The following is a 17,371-nucleotide window of genomic DNA, read 5'->3' as shown; positions in this document are numbered from 1 at the left end:
TCAGTGATGGCCAAACTTGGCCCTCCAGCTGTTTTGGGACTACAACTCCCATCATCCCTAGCTAACAGGACCAGGGGTCAGGGGGGATGGGAATTGTAGTCCCAAAACAGCTGGAGGGCCAAGTCTGGCCATCACTGTTCAAAGTGAACAGCCTCTCTCTCTCTCTCATTAGTGCTACACTTAAGATTGCAAAAAACAACAGCAGATATGGGCAGTAGAGTCCACAGCCATGGAAACTTCATGTAGGAGAGTGAGGCATGAGGAAATGTGCCACTTTAGTGTTTATATGGGCAGCACAAGTTTCCAGTTAGGCACGGAACTTAGTACCTGCATGCTAAGCCCCCAAAAAACAATAAGGCTTTTAAAGTGTGCGATCCATTTCAGTGTTTGACTAGAACGCTCAAGCAGCCCAATCTCCCACCCCTCTCAAAGCCTCCCTGCTCCCTCTATAAGCTTGCCTTGAGACTAATTTGGCCCAGACCCTTGATTCCTCACTCCCCATGCTCCCTTTCAATTGCCCCACTTTACAAGAAGTGCAAGGGCAAGGTTGGGGAACCTTCTCATACCTGCCAAGTTGCTGTCGGAGAAATAAGGGCCGGAAGTAGCAGACCGGAAGTAGCGCTGTCGCCATTTTGGAAATGGGCGGAGCATGCTCAGAAGTGACTTTTGATACTGCTTTGCCCAGTTACAAAATGGCCGCCGCGCCAGAAGTCGCACTGCAGCCATTTTGGAACTGGGCAGAGCAGCATCAAAAGTCGCTTCTGAGCATGCTCCGCCCAGTTCCAAAATGGCCACCGCGCCAGAATAAACCGGGGGGGGGGGAGACAAAAAAATCTGTTTTTTCAGCTAGGAACAGCTGGAAAAATGGGGATTTCCCAGGGAATACGGGAGACCTGGCAGCTATGAACCTTCTTCACACCAAGGGTCGCATTCCCTTGTGGTCAACCTTCCAGGGACCACACACCTTTAGTGGTTTAGGCCAGAGGCAAAAGTGGGCAGAGCAACTAAGGTGGAAGGACTTCCAATTGTACAGTAGGCTAGTTTCTTTACACTCACACACCCCTCTCTAGCCTCCATCCGGGCCAACAAAAAGCATCATCAGAATTCAGGGGTGCTTTCCTTCCAGATAAAAACATTCAATGAGGGTGCAAAGAAGGGGTGGCTCAGGAGGGTGTGTGATCTGGGAGAGTCCTGAGGGTTAGACAGAGAGGACTGGAAAGCTGTACCCTGAGGTTGCACATCCCTGCCAAAGGGACTGGGGTTGGGGAGAAGCTAGCCAGGTGTAGCAGCCCCTTTTCAAGTTTGGTCCAACCATACTCAAAATGAAGTTGATCAAACTGAACAGAAGGGTGGGGGGTACACTTTTGAGAAGGCTGCATATTTTAAATATTTGCCACATCTCTGATTTTAATGTTATTGTGGATAAACTGAATCTATTCAATTTGTTGTCTCTCCAAAGCTTGGTATGGAATGCAGCTTCCCCAAAATTAGGTGAAATTGTCTGGCCATCCTCTGTTTTAATAGGAAGCTGTTGTATAAAGTTATGGCTTATGGACATTTCTTAAAATCATTAAAAAATATTTTCCTTCCCAAATAGTACAAGCATGATCCCAAAAGCATTTGTGCTGTTAATCATGCTTTAATTTTTATATTTTATTGAAGGTTAAACAACATAATTCTAAAGCACAAAACGAAGATTAATTGAACTGTAATCTCCATGAGCTAGATGTTGAAAACACATGTTAAAATACCCTAATACACCATGTTGTCTTTGATTAACCACTAACATGATGAAATCCCAACAATGTATCCTTTCTAGTATTATTTGCATTGGCAAGCATTCCTGGTGTATATATCTATCCCCCTTACAGGCCTAATCTACATGCATTTTATCACAAAAGCAAGCAAGAACTAAGTTGCAGTGGCTGAAAGCTCTGTATCGGGCACATTCAACTGCTTATTTCCAGCAATACCACAGTTATCTCAAATTGTTATCAACACAAATGTAACTGCAGCTTAATTTGACCGAGGGCGCAACAGGGTCTAATCCTCTTCACACTTACAGTGTTTGGACACTTACAAATGTTCCAGCAGCACCTTCCATGATGCCTGGTTGTTGAGAAATCCCCCTACCCACTAAAACTGGCACTGGGACTCCCTATCCATGCAGTGCAAATACTGCCCCCAAGAGTAGAATTATTGTGTGCAATTATTTGTGCAATCGAACTAGCAGCTACAAAATTAGAACCCGCTCCTAAAAGGATGTGTTAACAAAACCATACCTTCTCTGATAGAGCTTCTTCCAACGTTGCTAGAGCCGTGTCTGTGTTACTGGAATCGGTCTGCAACGACTTCACTCTGTCTTTCAGATTGGTTAGCTGTTTGTCTTTATCCCTAAGTTGTTCCTGAAGATTTTCAATCTTTAAAATAAAGAATGCAAGATTACTCATGGTTGATTCTGAAAAGGAGGCTTTAGAATGGGAAGCTCTGTTGACAAAAGTAGGCAATTCATGAAAACCTGGGGTGGGGGGTAAAATACAGCAAACACATTACAGTGGATCCTTGGTTTCCACACGTCTTGGTTTGCATACATTTTAGATTACAAACATGTCAAACCCAGAAGTGCATGTCCCAGTTTGCACCTTTTTTGGGGGGGGATTACAACCCTTTTTCTTTTCTTTTTTTTGGATTATGAACTTTTTTGGGGGGGGGGAGGCCCCATTGGCGAAAGTGCGCTTTGGGTTACAACCTGTTTTGGTTCACAAACAGACCTCCGGAACAGATTATGGTTGTAAACCAAGGTACCACTGTACTGAAATGTTCATAGTCTGAAATCATTCAGTTCTGATTTTAACCTCTGTGAATCTCCAACAGCCAACAAAACAGAAAGATCTTGGTGCAAGGCAACCTCACTCAGTTCAATCCTTAATGTGAGTTTCCAATGTATGCTTGAAATTGATTTGTTTTGTTGTTGTTGTTTAGTCGTTTAGTCGTGTCCGACTCTTCATGAGATTTGTTTTAGATTTGTTTAACTGTTTTAGATTTGTTTTAGATTTGTTTAACTGTTAGCAGTGCTTTCTTTTCAGGTGGCACTCAAGGGTAAAAAGGTAAAGGACCCCTGGATGGTTAAGTCCAGTCAAAGGCGACTCTGGGGTTGTGGTGCTCATCTCGCTTTCAGGCCGAGGGAGCCGGCGTTTGTCCACAGACAGTTTTCCGGGTCATGTGGCCAGCATGACAAAACTGTTACTGGTGCACGGAGGACCGTGACAAGCGCCAGAGTGAATGGAAACGCCACTTACCTTCCCGCCACCTATTTATCTACCTGCACTGGCATGCTTTCGAACTGCTAGGTTGGCAGGAGCTGGGACAGAGCAATGGGAGCTCACCCCATCGCAGGGATTTGAACCGCCAACCTTCCGATCAGCAAGCCCAAGAGGCTCAGTGGTTTAGACCACAGTGCCACCCGCAGTCCTGGGACCTCTTTTTTGTTGTTGTTAAAAAGTGTGGCACTTACTTTAACAACTTTATGGTGAGTACCAGCACCTATTTATCTAGAAAAAAAGCACTGGTTAGCATGCTCCTAATAACATACACTTACTTTAGGGTGCAGAGGTTCCTATACCCCATTTTTCCTACCAAAACTTCCCTAAAAGGGGAGTAGGATGGTTCATGGCAGAACTTCTGTTAGGCACTAGATCAGGCATCCCCAAACTGCGGCCCTCCAGATTTGGGGATGCCTGCACTAGATGCTGCTACAAGGGTGTATGGCAGCATACAGGAGCACCCAGGAATCAAGGGTACAATGAGAACTAGCTTTTCCATGGTTCCAGGGGAGCTAGATGGTACTACATATGCCATATTTGTAGCAATTACATATCTAGGAACTAACCGGAGCATCAACATATGCCATTGTTTCCTGTGAGTATCTTTGGGTAGGGAAAGGGAAGTTGATAGTGATGAAGGCTGGGGGGGGGGGGACAAGCCCATGTTAAACCAGGCCTAAAGTGTGGTGGGTCTGGGCTTGACTCAGCATTGCAGGCATAGGCAAACTCCGGCCCTCCAGATGTTTGTGACTACAACTCCCATCATCCCTAGCTAAGAGGACCAGTGGTCAGGGATGGTGGGAATTGTAGTCCCAAACATCTGGAGGGTCGGAGTTTGCCCATGCCTGCAGTATAGGGTCAGAACAGTCATGTGGAGCTGGCCTACATAAACTTACATTTAAGCCACTTTTTTTTTTATAACCTTTCCCCCTTGCTGAAAAGCTGTTCTGAAGTAGGATCTGACTTTGCTAGATCACCTTGAAAGGAAGCTTGTTAGCTTCCTTTATTTAAATATTTAATCACTATTTAACTATGAAGCTGCTGATGATGATGATGACAACATACTTTTAAATATCCTTATTGTGCCGACGTTCCACCCAATTCAAATAGTGGAGATCTGCATTCTGCATCATGCCTTGGTACTGTCTTCAAGAGGAGACCCAAATAGGATTTTCACTACAGTAGTGGGGATTTAAAATACGATTTGTTGCAGCAGCAAACCCCCAACACTGCACTACAACTCATTCAGCGCAGAGCTGTGGCATCCCTGCACAGAAGGGAAATGCAAGGGCTTAAGATGAGTGACTAATACCTTTCAGGAGGGTGTTTCTGGTAACCCTTTGCAGCATGTTAATTAGGTAGAGGGCAGGCCTTCAGCTGCTGCTTCCTCTATCATTGTAACAATCACAGAAAATGAAATGGAGATGACAGCTGACCTAAGGATGTCGCTAGTGCAAAGCCAGCGTATGATTTGGTCCTCTGTAATCGACACTCAACAGCAGGCTCTTAAGAGGAAAGAATCTTTGGCATGAATCAGGTCAAGTAAGTATGAAATGGCATATCTCAAACAAATCATGCCCTCTTTATATTGTGCAACTTGAGAGCAATGGAAATAATTAGCATTCCTTTTCGCCCTGGGTATCACTGACTGGCTTTGAGTGAATATATTACCTGAACTCTCCTCACCTTCTCCCTTTCCAACATGACCCCAGTGATTCAAGTGGTGTAGCTTGCAGTTATGCAATGGTTAAGTACTACTAAAACAAATGGAGCTTGCCACGTGGCCAACAGAATTGTGCTGCAAGGCATCAATCTCTGTTGGCATATGGCTATGCAAGGAGAACCTTGTGCCGCAGCAGCTGAAGCAACATCCTATCCTTGACCAAGTGTCTTTAAAAGCTAAACAAACAAATAAAGCAAGCTTCAGGGACCACTACTACCCTGGGTTATAGAGGGGAACAGACTAAGCCTGTGCATGTTGTGTGAGAAGGTGGAATCGCTCTGCCCTGGGAAAGGATCTGTCCACAGTAATGCTTTCATTTATGTGTGTTCATCTTATGCAGAAAAAAAAGAGAATACATGCTAAAGAGCTAAGAACCGGTTGTTTTATAGTGCACACTATACTACCAAATGGAACACTTAAATTAAAAAATAAATAAATTGTCCAGTAGCACCTTGGAGACCAACTAAGTTTGTTCTGGGTATAAGCTTATACCCAGAACAAACTTAGTTGGCCTCTAAGGTGCTACTGGAGATTTTTTTTTTTCCTCCATCTGCGTCAGACCAACACGGCTACCTACCTGAATCTAGAAATAGAACACTTGTTAGTGTTCAGAAGAGGGTAGACCATGTTCATTTCCTTTCTGCATTAATAGCAGTTCTAACAACTACCTCATGACACCCTGTGGAATACTAGAGCCACTGCACATTTTACATCCAGTAAGTTGTAATCTTAAAACGATGGGGACAAGACAACCAAAAAGAATGAATTGAAAACATGCAATTAGAATTTGAGAGCTTGGCCATGCTCTTTCATTACGATTCTATTACGCTGTGTTACACCGGAAACATTAATTTGAAACATTATTCCCCTCTGCCATTTGCCGATTTCAATACATTTACATCTCCTTTCTCTTAGAGACATTTTTAAACATGACACAAAATTTATCCAAGACAACGGGTCTAAAAATGTTATTCGCAGATGTAAAGGGCATATGCTGCAAAGTACAGGCATCTCCACCAATTCATAAATACCATAAATGTTACTGCTGGCGTAAAACCCTGATAGCTTCGTAACAGCAGCTTTGGTTGGAGGGAGCAGCCAAATTCAGATACAGTAACTGAGAACTGAGAACTTTGTGCTCTTTCAATAAAACAGATGGTATTTCTTCTTCCCCTTTCCCTTTCACACCCAAGAAGATCTTCCTGTTGCTTTTTGATTCACACAAATAAATGCAAAATTGGCACATATTAACAGGTGAGTGGCTGGCATTGGAATCTTCCATGCTGCTGGCCTCTCATCAGCCACATCACTGTGCATAATGGGAGGGGTGAGGTCAGCGCGGCGCAAGCACAGCAGAAGTCTGATGCTCTGTTTGCACCACACCAGATTCTCTGTGGCTCTCCCCTCCCTCCTGGCTTGGGGAGGCTCCCTCTCTGAAATCCTGGCAAGCCACTGCCAGCCCGCGTAGACAATACTGAGCTACATGGACCAGTGGTCTGATTCAGTAATGGCAACTTCCTTTAGCGGAGGTAGAAAGAAAAGGCTATCCGGAGTTGGAGCAGCCTGTCCTGGAGTGACCCACGGAGAACAGGCAGACTGAATACCTGGGTGTCTGGGCAGGATGAAGGGCCTTAAAAGGTTCTATTTCCTTAGGGAGGGGTTCCCTAAATAAAATGTTGGAAGAGAAAGGAGGAATTTGCAAAACAAAAGGTGTGTTTGTTAAGTGACCAGAGGTAGGAAGCTAAGATTTCCGTCACACAGCAGCTACATGTGGGCTTAAGGAGCAACGTGTGTGCTGAGTGCAATACAGTGGAACCTCGGTTTATGAACACCTGGGTTTACGAATTTTCGGTTTACGAACGCCACGGACCCCTCTGGAATGGATTAATCCACTTTCCATTACTTTCAATGGGAAAGTTCGCTTCAGTTTATGAACAGACTTCCAGAACCAATTACACCCATGCTTCGGGTTAAGTACGCTTCAGGTTGAGTACTCTGTGGACCCGTCTGGAATGGATTAATCCACTTCCCATTACTTTCAATGGGAAAGTTCGCTTCAGTTTATGAACGCTTCAGTTTATGAACAGACTTCCGAAACCAATTGTGTTCATAAACCAAGGTACCACTGTACTGAATAAGTCAGCTGTAAACAAAGCTTAAGGAGTTAAGAGTCATGTTCAGGGTGCCAACGAAGGCTGATGCACCTTGGCAGCAGACAATTCTACTCCTGTGCACACTTTTTTGAGAGTAACCTCAGTGATTCTCAGAGAATTTCCTACAAGGACCTCAAGGACCCGCCTCTTCCTATATAAACCATCCCAGACTCTGCATAGATCTGAAGCCCTTCTTCATGTGCCTCCTCCATTCGAGGCCTGGGGGGTGGCAACATGAGAACGGGGCTTTTCTGCAGTGGATCCCCATTTCTGGAATGCTCTCCACTGGGACGGTCACTTGGCGCCTTCATCATCATATCTGTTCCTCTTTAACCAGGCCTTTGGCTGATTAATATTCTACAGCCTTTTACATGGCTTTGTGGGAAAGTGGGGTTATTGTTTTGCTGTTTTTGTATTAACTATTTACTTGTGTTTGTACCTTGCTTTTTATTCTGTGAATTGCCCTGAGATCTTGTGATGATGGGCATTATAAATATTTTAATAACAATAGTAATAATAGTAATGTGTGCATAGGGTTGAGCCATAGCCCATAATTTTGTTTCTTAAAAATTAAGAAAGTTAATTTGAAATTATCATAACTAATCTATTAGTATTTAAGTGAAGCTATGCAAACTACAGTATTTCATAAGTTGGTTACACAGAAATAGGGTACTGTTACCTGCTTTGTTTACACACAGACTCAAGGCATTTGGATTTAACCTTTGTGGCAAATAGATAAATTTTTAATAAATAACTGAAAAAGCAACAAAGTTTAAGATTTGCACGTATATATGAAGGATTTTTTATTCTATTGCAGGACTTTTAAAAAAGTTTAAAGTCACACAAACACACACATAATAATAATAATATAAAATAATAATAATATATAATAATAATAATAATAATAATAATAATAATAATAATAATAATAAGCAGATAACAACCAGCTGGCGTTGGAGTTAATTTTATTTCTAACCAGCATGGAAGCAGCTGACAAGACCAGACAAGCTGAACATCATATGCATTGCTAACATGTAATCTCCACCTGCTTTGGTTGCAGAGCTGTTGCACCATTACCTATTAAAATGACTTCACATAATCCTTTGGTATTTCAATAAATGGGTATAATCACAGCATTTAAAACTGCCACTATATCTATTAAAAATCATTAAAAACCTTTCACACGCAATCTTTTCAATTATGCATCCTGTCAATAAACTTTTACGTGCTAATCTTGTCACTTTTTTGGCGAAAGGTTCAGGAATGCTTCTTAAATATTCAAAGGATTTAACTAAATCTCACCTGCAGACAAGCTTTATGATCCTATAGAAGCTTAAGTGCTAAAAGAAATAACCTTCATTATCGAGTTTTAAGACAAAACGGTGTTTTGGAATTTGCAGGTAATGATAAAATGACATTACGACCATTAATAGAAAGTACCTCTAAAGGATTTGTTTTAAAATACGATGAGAAAGGGGGGGGGAACCATTCACAGGTTTATTTGCAGTATTTTTTATGAAACCTTGGTAATATAAACACAGGTCAATGTTTTCAATATTGTTTTCACTTACACAATATTTTTTAATAACTGAGGAAAAACTATGGTTTAAAAGAACGTTTTAATTCTAAGGTTGATTTTGGATACTTTGGCTTGGTTCTTTTCAGTGTCTAATTTCCTTTTCAAAAATTAGTATTAAAATAAAGCAAGTTGGAACAAAGTGAATCCAAAATTAGCTATGCTACAAATTAAAAGCAAAGCCTATGCAAAACAGAGCATGGAGGCCTAAAACCTCTTCAGTCCCATTTGCTTAAAAATAACACTTCCTCTCCCCCTTCCCGATTACATTGCAATGTGAAACATTAATACTAAAATATTTTTTTAAATTGTTGATGTAGAATAAAACATATGAAATATAGTATTCTCCTCTACTTTTCCAACATCCATTTTTCCTTCTTCTGAAGCTGCAGTCTTGTGGTCCGTAAGATAGGATTAATTGTATCACCTGCAAGATACTGTCTCCCAGTATCCCAAAGCCTGCCCACAGAGAAGGAAATCTGATCTCCTATGCCATCTTTGCCATTGGATACCTAGCTGGCTTTGGTGGCCCAGAGTGCCTATGCCCAGCTCAAGCTGATCATGCAGCCTCTTCTAGACCAGGATAGTCCACCTACATCAATCCATGCTCTGGTAACCTCTAGACTGGGCTATTGTAATGTACACTACGTGGGGCCACCTATGAAAATGACATGGCAGACTGTGATGGATCCCCCACCTCACTGCTTTAACCTCAGAGGCTCTCCCTGTGCTTCTCCACAAACAGGAGAAAAAAAAAACCTCCAGAGTCCAAATTGGACTTGTCTCCAGAGTACCTCAGGCTCTGCGTTCGAAACCTATGGCCACCAGTGGGGTCTCCCTCCCTGGGATCCCTACTGCTACAGTGTGCCTCTCCCTTAGGCAACTATGTGGCTCCTTCGGCTTCGCTAACCAGCCCTTTGTATGACAGGAGAAACAGCAAACAGTTTCCTCTTCCCCAGGAAAGCTTTGTTCTCCCCTCTTTGTCACACCTCTGTAGGTACTGAGACACTGCCGAGTCAGTGAACGTTTAAGCACATTTAACTTTATTATTTAACTTATAAACATGAGTTTCTTTGGTTCTTAAAAGCACATATCTTCTTTTTATTTAACACAGTTTTCTTCATACAGCTCCTGCATCCCTCTTTAACACTCTACTCTCTACCAACTCCCTAACTCCCAACTGCCAACTGCCTAACCACCTCTCCGTCGCTCCCACAACCCTCTCTCCTGAATTAACTGACTCCCATTCCTTTTAAACTCCCTGGCAGTCCCGCCCCTCAGGAATGGAATGTGTCATTTATCCAGGAGGTTGGGGTTTAACTCTCTGCACCCTGGAGTTCTTTTGCCCACCAGGCCATTCCGTCACATTTTCTCCCCTCCCCCGAAAACCCTTGCGCAGGCATACTCAAAATTATCAGAGTAATGCCGAAGCAGGGAGATAGAGTCGGGAATTCCCTGGCTTACCTTCCCCCCAGGTGCGCTGTTTACACAAACCTGTGTTGCAACTCTCAATTCCCCTGCTAAACTTATACCTATAGCTGCAGTTAACCTAGACTTCAGATATACACACTTACATATGCACTATACACTTTAACATTTCAAAAGAAATAGAATGCATTTTCCCAATAATACCCACCTATGTACATATACAGCAAGGTTAAACCTTTCCTTCTATTAAAATTTGGGGTATTTCCTAAAAACTATACAATAAACATTTTCTACATTCAAGCAACCTTTAAATACATTGCTGTCTTTAAAAAGATCATGTTATCACCGTCCACAAAAGTACAGTAGATCCTCCCCAAACGATGAAGGCACTTGTTCTCAGCAATTCTTCTTGCGACACCTAATAAATAAAAAGAAACCCTCCTCCCACCAGTCAATGATGACTTTAGAAGGAATAAGTCTCGATAAGTGGTGCATAAGATTGTCCTTAGCTGCGTTAGTCAGTGGGACTCCTGACGTCTCTGCATTGGAAGAAAACTGTTGCCTTTAACACGCCCTTTTTCCTCCTCCTGCCGCATCGCTTTTCCTTCTTTGCGCTGCACTGGCCATGCGTTGAGCAGATCTTCTGCCTCGCACTGACGACTCTGCAGACAGTTTCAGATGGTACTGGAACATGCCTCTCAGTGCAATAGTCCGGCGCAAGCAAATCTCAAGCCGCTTCCGCTTTCGGGCGATCCTTTTCCTGTGGGCCTCGCGCTGTTTCCGACTCCTCGCTGGAACATACTCAGCCTTAGCAGGATCACAAGATGACGAATGAGGAGCATGTTTACATATTCGAGCTGCTCCTTTGCCACACACGGGATTCCCGTTCATCATCAGGTATACAACCCCTGTTGTCGAACATTGCTGTGCCCTTTGCGCCTGGCCAACAGCTTGCCTTTTAGTCTCTGGCACATAGCGATGCATCTCCAGCATGCTAGATATAATCACTGGATGTGCCACGCTCTCTTCCTCCTTCCTTTCAGGCAGTAATAGTTGTAAAAGAGCACTGGTTTGCTGCCCATCAACCAGCTCAGAAGGGCTGTATTTGCCTTCCCGACTAATCAAGTCAAAACTTAACACAAATGGTTGCCAACGTTCAGACACCCTGTACTGTTGGTGGTTAGGATAAGGTGCCACAGACGAGGTCGGTGTTCCCTCATTCTTTTCAATAAGCTCTTTGGCTTGCAGAAAGTTATTTGCAGTCTCTACACAGCTAACTCCGCCAAGTGGCAACACCTCCTTCATACCCAAGTCGGCTATGAGCTCCTTAGGTAAGCTCTGTCTTGTTAAATCATTTCCATTGACTTTTAACACAGTCTTATTTACATTTTCCCTCAGAGGAATCTCCTCTGGTAATCTTAGGGCTCTATCCCCGAGGTCTAAAATAAAACTGTTCTCACTTTTAGAACCTCTGGTGTCTTTGTTTATAGCAGTCCAGTAAATTTGGTTTTGGACTCTCTCCTTTTGGCTTATTTCAAAATGCGCTGTTGTGGGGGCATCATGTGCCAATTGCAGCTCTTGCAGACTGGTCTTCTCTGGCAACACTGATTGCTCTTTGCTTTCCCACTCCGCTGCAGTTTTGCCTGTCTCAGATTTACTAATTAATGGTTCCTCCTTTATACAAGAAACCCTGGGCCTTTCTACTGACACCACTTTGCTGTACTGCCCTTTAGCTTCTTCACACAGTCCCTTTAGAGTTTCATCCTCCCTCTGTTCTGCTAGGGACTGGGCCCTGGTGGCAGTTATGGTGGTTACAACTGACATTCTCCCCAACATTCCGTTCCCCTCAGGATCGGCTTGGGCCTCTTCTACTGCAGTTAATGGATTCCCTTTTGTGGAGGTTTGTGCTCTAGTGATAACTTGAACCTTAAATTCAGGCTTGATCACATCATTGCCTATCAGAATTGGTGTATCGATGTTATCCCAGACACCCACTTTCCATTTTCTCCTCACGCCATTATAAACTACTAGTGGTTTTCAGCCCGTTCAATAACGGGCGCTAGAATCCTGGGGTTCGGAGAAGCGCTTGCGCAGCGCTTCTCCGAACCCTGGGACCTGTCCTTGCTGTCAGTGGCAGGGGGACAGGAACGGAGGAGGACAAAGTGCTGCGTTCTCCTCCTCCGTTCCTGTCCCGCAGCCGCCGACAGGAAGCAGACATCCCAGGGTTCGGAGAAGCGCTTGCACAGCGCTTCTCCGAACTCTGGGACCTGTCCTTGCTGTCGGCGGCAGGGAGACAGGAACGGAGGAGGAGAAAGCGCTGCGTTCTCCTCCTCCGTTCCTCTCCCGCAGCCGCCGACAGTAAGAAGACATCCCAGGGTTCGGAGAAGCGCTTGCGCAGCGCTTCTCCGAACCCTGGGACCTGTCCTTGCTGTCGGCGGCAGGGGGACAGGAACGGAGGAGGAGAAAGCGCTGCGTTCTCCTCCTCCATTCCTGTCCCGCAGCCGCCGACAGGAAGAAGACATCCCAGGGTTCGGAGAAGCGCTTGCGCAGCGCTTCTCCGAACCCTGGGACCTGTCCTTGCTGTCAGTGGCAGGGGGACAGGAACGGAGGAGGACAAAGTGCTGCGTTCTCCTCCTCCGTTCCTGTCCCGCAGCCGCCGACAGGAAGCAGACATCCCAGGGTTCGGAGAAGCGCTTGCACAGCGCTTCTCCGAACTCTGGGACCTGTCCTTGCTGTCGGCGGCAGGGAGACAGGAACGGAGGAGGAGAAAGCGCTGCGTTCTCCTCCTCCGTTCCTCTCCCGCAGCCGCCGACAGTAAGAAGACATCCCAGGGTTCGGAGAAGCGCTTGCGCAGCGCTTCTCCGAACCCTGGGACCTGTCCTTGCTGTCGGCGGCAGGGGGACAGGAACGGAGGAGGAGAAAGCGCCGCGTTCTCCTCCTCCGTTCCTCTCCCCCAGCCGCCGACAGGAAGGACGCGCGCACTCTCCCCCCCTGCCTCCTCCAACCGCCGCTCCTCACGGCCAGGGAGGGTTGTGAGGAGGCTTTCGCCGGCCTCCACCCTCGCTTCCCTGACGTGCCCTGCAGTGAGGCGGTGTCCGGCGGGAGCGGCGGTTGGAGGAGGCGGAGGGGGGGGAGAGTGCGCGCGCAGTCTCTGCTGTCCAATCCCTGTATCCCTGGGGCACATGCGCAGTGACCCAGGGACACACGGGACAGCTTGGACGCAGGGACAACTTGGACATTATTATATAGGATATCCACTTCTGCTACCGGAACCTCGAACTCAGGACCCCATATTCCCTTCAGACTAAAAGTTTGGTCTTTAAGGTACTGATCCTGTGTCACACAGTGTGATCTAACCAGACTCACTTCTGCACCTGTGTCACGTAAACCCAAATATTCTTGATTATTTAAAATCACTGGCTCCATAAAGTCTTTATTAATTCCCTGATCAGCTCTCCAGACCTGCCTTATGTTAGCCACAGTCTCTGAGGCACTGACAGTTGATTCTGGGTTACTTTCCTGAGGTGATTTTTTTACCTCAGCTTGGGTTAGCAACTTTACTGACTTTGTAGCCGTGTTGGCATTTTGTTGTTTTGCTAATTGCGGGCATCTTGATCTTATGTGACCTTCTAATCCACAAAAATAGCAAGATATTTTTCTGACTACTGGAGTGTCTGCTTTGTCAGGAGCCCTGTCTGCTTTCTCCCCTTTTTCATAAGGCTTCATCTGCCTGTTCTTTGGCCACTGCCTTGGAATCAGCATTTCAGGACAATCTCCTTCAATCTCATCTAATATTAAAGCCATTTTGGCCACATCCATCAGCCTTTTGTCTTTAATAAACCAGCGTAGATTCATAGGGATGTGTTTATAAAACTGCTCCACACAAACTAGCTGTTTTAATTCTTGGAAGCTTGACACCCCGCTCCCCTGAATCCACCTGTCCAGCAAACGATCTAGCTTGCTTGCCAGCTGAGAAAATGTCTCTTTGGGACCTCTTTTTAGTTCTCTAAAGGCTTTTCGGCTTTGATCAGCAGTTAGCCCACAGCGTACTCTCACCCGCTGCTTAAATATCTCATAACTGGATAGTTCAGTATCCCTTAAGTCTGAGTATATTTCACTCAATATGCCACATATTTGAGGCCTCAGATACATCATCCAGTCCGCCTCAGCTATTTTTAATTCCTGACAAATGCGTTCGAAACTGAATAGAAAGCTTTCGGCATCATCCCCATTTACATATTTTGGGAATCTCTTGAGGTTTGCTGAGGTAACCTCCACATTTTCTCTATTTGGAGCTACCTCTCCTCTTAATTGAATCTCTTCCAAACGCATTCTCCCCAGCTGTATCTCTTTTTCCATTTGCAACCTCTGCATTCTCTCCTCAGCCGCTATCTTTTCCCTTTCGCTTTCAATTCTAGCCTTCTCCTTTTCACTTTCAATTCGAGCCATTTCAATTTTTAGTCTCATCATCTCTAATTCAGAAATTGGGCTCCCCTCAGCCCCTTCTGTCCTCTCATCCCCTTTAGCCTCTCTTGCTTTTCTTAAATGTGCCATTTTCCTTCTCTGGAAAATATTGTTTTAAAACTCCCACAAACTTCAACTTTGGTTGTGGATTCAGATCACGACGCTGCCACCAAAAATGTGATGGATCCCCCACCTCACTGCTTTAACCTCAGAGGCTCTCCCTGTGCTTCTCCACAAACAGGAGAAAAAAAAAAACCTCCAGAGTCCAAATTGGACTTGTCTCCAGAGTACCTCAGGCTCTGCGTTCGAAACCTATGGCCACCAGTGGGGTCTCCCTCCCTGGGATCCCTACTGCTACAGTGTGCCTCTCCCTTAGGCAACTATGTGGCTCCTTCGGCTTCGCTAACCAGCCCTTTGTATGACAGGAGAAACAGCAAACAGTTTCCTCTTCCCCAGGAAAGCTTTGTTCTCCCCTCTTTGTCACACCTCTGTAGGTACTGAGACACTGCCGAGTCAGTGAACGTTTAAGCACATTTAACTTTATTATTTAACTTATAAACATGAGTTTCTTTGGTTCTTAAAAGCACATATCTTCTTTTTATTTAACACAGTTTTCTTCATACAGCTCCTGCATCCCTCTTTAACACTCTACTCTCTACCAACTCCCTAACTCCCAACTGCCAACTGCCTAACCACCTCTCCGTCGCTCCCACAACCCTCTCTCCTGAATTAACTGACTCCCATTCCTTTTAAACTCCCTGGCAGTCCCGCCCCTCAGGAATGGAATGTGTCATTTATCCAGGAGGTTGGGGTTTAACTCTCTGCACCCTGGAGTTCTTTTGCCCACCAGGCCATTCCGTCACACAGACCTTCCAAGTGTTCCTATTCTTCAGGGGTGTTCCTGATTTAGAGAAGCCATCCCAGTTTCTGATTTGATCCCGGAATGTCCTGCTTTTCCTTAGGATGTTCCTATTTTTGTTGGAGAAATGTTGGAGGGTATGGAGTTATCCGACCCCCGAGTTGTCTGAAGGCAATCATGTATAGGGAAGTTTTTTAAAAAGTTTAATGTTTTATTATTTTTTACGTATGTTGGAAGTTGTCCAGAGTGCTGGGCACAAATACAGGATGGGTGACACCTGGCTTGAGAGCAGTACATGTGAAAAGGATCTAGGAGTCTTGGTAGACCACAAACATGACATGAGTCAACAGTGTGATGCAGCAGCTAAAAAAGCCAATGCAATTCTGGGCTGCATCAATAGGAGTAGATCAAGGGAAGTAATAGTACCACTGTATTCTGCTCTGGCCAGACCTCACCTGGAGTACTGTGTCCAGTTCTGGGCACCACAGTTCAAGAAGGATACTGACAAGCTGGAACGTGTCCAGAGGAGGGTAACCAAAATGGTCAAAGGCCTGGAAACAATGCCTTATGAGGAACGGCTTAGGGAGCTGGGTATGTTTAGCCTGGAGAAAAGAAGGTTTAGGGGTGATATGATAGCCATGTTCAAATATATAAAAGGATGTCATATAGAGGAGGGAGAAAGGTTGTCTTCTGCTGCTCCAGAGAAGCGGACACAGAGCAATGGATTCAAGCTACAAGAAAGAAGATTCCACCTAAACATTAGGAAGAACTTCCTGACAGTAAGAGCTGTTTGAGAGTGGAATTTGCTGCCAAGGAGTGTGGTGGAGTCTCCTTCTTTGGAGGTCTTTAAGCAGAGGCTTGACAGCCATCTGTCAGGAATGCTTTGATGGTGTTTCCTGCTTGGCAGGGGGTTGGACTGGATGGCCTTTGTGGTCTCTTCCAACTCTATGATTCTATGAACCCAATAAGATGTGTGGAGTATATAAATAGTAAAATTATCATTTTGGAATGGGATGTCCCTATTTTCATCGGAGAAATGTTGGAGGGGATGACATGGATATTACAACTGCTGCTGCAAGTGGTAGCTGGGGTATGAAAAGGTGCTCCTGGCCACTCAAGTATAGCAAAAAAGTTAAAAGAGTTGCTCTGACAGCCAGTGGTATTCATGTGATGATATATAAAGCCTTAAATGATGTGGGCCTCAAATATCGTAAAAGAATACCTGTTCCCATATCATCCTTCCTGGCTGTTAAGACCTGTAAAGGAAGCCTTCTTGGTAGTCCCCTCAGAGAGCAAGATCTGCACTGCAGTGGACCTGGAGAAGAGCTTATCTAGAGCGGCTCCATAGCTTTGGAGTAGCCTCCCTTACCTCTACAGTATTTTCATTCATTCAACAGGTAAACACACACCTCTTTGCCCTGGCTTGTGTGAAAGGAATGAAATGCATGGTGCCATTTTATATCCACTTCTACTGCCTGTTTTATATGTGATTGTTCTTAATGTAATGATGCTGCTTGATTTTTATCAAATGTTTAAGGTTAATTGGGATTTAAACACCTGTCATTTGCTGCCCTGCAACTCCTGGGTGAAGGGGTGGACTACAAATACAGTACATTAAATAAAATAATTTTCTCAACTGTTTGTAATTTGAATGAATGCTCAACTAGCTTTGTTAAATAGATTTTATTCTCTACAGGAAAACGACTATATATCTCTGTTTTAGGATCTGGGATAAGTCTGTCAAGTACTTAGTGCATAAAATCTTATTTCAGTTCAGAAGTTTGTAATAGATAATATTTTTGTAGGTCTCTGCTTTTACATAGGTGTGCTTTGGACACAGAGTTA

At 44.6% G+C, this 17,371-nt stretch overlaps 1 protein-coding gene across 1 annotated transcript in view; it reads right to left on the bottom strand.

The window, feature by feature from the left end:
* The window catches only part of ERC2 (ELKS/RAB6-interacting/CAST family member 2), a 361,357-nt gene that overhangs the window by 151,946 nt on the left and 192,040 nt on the right, over positions 1 to 17,371 (bottom strand). Inside the window, exon 7 of the mRNA XM_060271028.1 lies at positions 2,283 to 2,420. Within this exon, the coding sequence (XP_060127011.1) occupies positions 2,283 to 2,420 (138 nt within the window). The remainder of the gene's footprint in view (positions 1 to 2,282; positions 2,421 to 17,371) is intronic.

The sequence above is a fragment of the Zootoca vivipara genome, chromosome 2 (assembly GCF_963506605.1).
Source record: "Zootoca vivipara chromosome 2, rZooViv1.1, whole genome shotgun sequence".
NCBI classification, from domain to species: Eukaryota; Metazoa; Chordata; class Lepidosauria; order Squamata; family Lacertidae; genus Zootoca; species Zootoca vivipara.
Note: the sequence above shows the minus strand (reverse complement) of the source record. Positions and strands in the feature narration are given on the sequence as shown.